The sequence below is a fragment of the Sinocyclocheilus anshuiensis genome, unplaced genomic scaffold, assembly GCF_001515605.1.
Source record: "Sinocyclocheilus anshuiensis isolate Anshui unplaced genomic scaffold, SAMN03320099.WGS_v1.1 scaffold1473, whole genome shotgun sequence".
NCBI lineage: Eukaryota > Metazoa > Chordata > Actinopteri > Cypriniformes > Cyprinidae > Sinocyclocheilus > Sinocyclocheilus anshuiensis.
The window spans coordinates 812,604-815,204 of NW_015548335.1; the positions used below are offsets into that span (position 1 = coordinate 812,604).

At 37.7% G+C, this 2,601-nt stretch overlaps 1 protein-coding gene across 1 annotated transcript in view; it reads left to right on the forward strand.

Annotated features, from left to right (window-relative positions):
• The window catches only part of cfap210 (cilia and flagella associated protein 210), a 7,085-nt gene extending 4,937 nt beyond the window's left edge, over nt 1-2,148 (forward strand). Inside the window, exons 7-9 of the mRNA XM_016444398.1 lie at nt 215-407; nt 649-813; nt 1,717-2,148. Of these exons, the coding sequence (XP_016299884.1) occupies nt 215-407; nt 649-813; nt 1,717-2,070 (712 nt within the window). The 3' untranslated portion in view covers nt 2,071-2,148. The remainder of the gene's footprint in view (nt 1-214; nt 408-648; nt 814-1,716) is intronic.
• The last annotated feature ends 453 nt before the right edge of the window (nt 2,149-2,601 follow it).

The following is a 2,601-nucleotide window of genomic DNA, read 5'->3' on the forward strand; positions in this document are numbered from 1 at the left end:
ATATATATTAGTATCTTATACTAATAAATTCAAAAGACTGTAACCTGACATGCATATGGATGATGTACACATTTTTACAATATACTTGGTTAAGAAAAAGTCATGAAAATTCATTGTGTGGGTGAAGTGTGGGAACCCTGGCGAGAAAGAATAATTCTCTTCACTGTTTGCTTTGACTCAGCACTGGGCTTGTATTTGCATCTTTTTGCTTTAGAGAGCTCCAGAGACACAGAGAGACTATTATACAGAAGTTAGCAGTACAGAAGCAGCAACAAATCAGCAATGAGGAAGAGCTCATGGCGAAAGCAGTCGCTGAGCATGAGGCCAAACAGGCTCGAGAACAGCGTGAGAAAGAAGAAAAACATGCAGCCATGTTGAACTCCATCGCTGCACACAGAGAGTCCATGGTAAATAACCTCTTCTTAATGTATTTGTGCATAAAGATGGTTTAACTCTTCAAAGCTTTGTCTAGTAATGAATGCATGATTATTTAGATGATTATTTGATTAAACTAAGGCAACTAGTGACAAGAGGCCATGTATTACAGTGGTTTTGCCACAGTAATATTGCATTTACGTCCATCAGACTGTTTATGTATATAATTTGAAATACATACAATGAAATAAACTTTTTTTAACCCTGTATTAGAGGAAAGAGCAGGAACGAAAGGCAGAAGAGGAGAAACGAAAAGCCCTGGAGATGCTGAATGCAAAGATGGAAGCAGCTAAAATCTTCATGAAAAAAAAAGAACTTCAAGCTCAAAAAGCTAGAGAAGAAGGCAAAACACTACAAGACATCTATATACAAGAAATGGTGGGTATAGCTCTTAAAGGAACACTCGCTGGACTTGACAAAAATGAAAATTTGCTGAAAATTAACTCACCTGGGATATCTAAGATGTACATGAGTTTGTTTCTTCATCAGAACAGATTTGGAGAAATGTAGCATTACATCACTTGCTCACCAATGGCAGTGAATGGGTGCCGTCAGAATGAGAGTCCAAACAGCTGATAAAAACATCACAATAATCCACAAGTAATCCACACCACTCCAGTCCATCAGTTAACATCTGGTGAAGTGAAAAGCTGCATGTTTGTAAGAAACAAATCCATCAAGGCGTTTTAGCTTCAAATCATTGCTTCCGGCTAAAAACGAGTCCTCTAATATTAAAAAAGCCATCTTGTCTGAATCAGGAGAGAAATATGCACAGATCAAGCACCATTTACAAGCAAAAACAGTTCTAAACAGTTCTAAACAAATATTTTGTGGATTTTGATGTGAGAGGACAACAGGGGATGGACTTTTTCCACTGGAGGAAGCGTTATTATGAATTATAGACATTAAAGTTAAAAAAACACCATATTGATGGTTTTGTTTCTTACAAACACGCAGCTTTTTGCTTCACAAGATGTTAACTGATGGACTGGAGTGGTGTGGATTACTTGTGGATTATTGTGATGTTTTTATCAGCTGTTTGGACTCTCATTCTGACGGCACCCATTCACTGCAGAGGATCCACTGGTGAGCAAGTAATATAAAGCTAAATATCTCCAAATCTGTTTCAAATTAATAACAAACTTCTCTACATCTTGGATGGCCTGAGGGTGAGTAACTTTTCTGCAAATGTCTATCTTTGGGTGAACTTTTCCTTTAATGTGTTTTATGCTATGCATTTAACTATGATTTCTTTCAAATGCAACATGGGTTTTTGTGAAGGCTGAGAAACGTGCAAGGCATCACCGTACAAAAAAAGAAGACAAGGACTTTGCTGAGAGGAACACTGCTCTCATCGTTGGGGAGGAAAACCAGTTTCAGAAATACGCCAAACAGGTCTTCGAAACAGCTGGGAAGGCAGGGAGAAACACCTTCCCGCTCATGAAGGCTGCCAGAGAGGGCATCGGAGGGGGTCTAGGGCCCGTGTTTGGTGGACTTAGACCAAGTTATCTAGTCCATGATGAGTCGTGTGTTGAGATGCCCAGTTATGTGAGCGGCACCACTCAAAACATAAAAGAGCTGAACGAGACCCCTGACATTCAACAGTCGAAGAAAAGACTAGGATTCACCTTGTAAAACTTCACAACATCTAGTTGTTATAATGTCTCTCTCGTACTATTGCAATGATAAAGATTTTATGCAAAAGAAATTGTAATCGCTGTGTTTTGATTCAAATATAGCTTTTTAACCATCAAATTTCTTGTTACACAATTTAGTTTATGTTTTTTATTTACAAATATTCTGATGTATAAAAAAGTATTATTCCTGGAAACTTAATAGTAATAGTCAAAACAAGCAAAATTAAAAGTCAAATTAAAGTATGATTTGCTTTGGGATGCCTGTATAAAAATATTTAAAGGGGTCATATAATGCTATTTCAAGTTTTCCTTTCTCTTTGGAGTGTTGCAAGCTGTTCGTGAATAGATAAGATCCCTAAAGTTGCTAAGACTAAAGTCTTAAACCCAAACAGATATTCTTTATAAAAGTTAAGACTCATCCACGCCCCCCTAAAACGCCTTTTTTAAACACGCCCCCACATGTCTACATCACGATGTAGGAAGATTTGCATAACGCCGCCCAAATGTTCACGCAAAGAAAGAAGGCGTA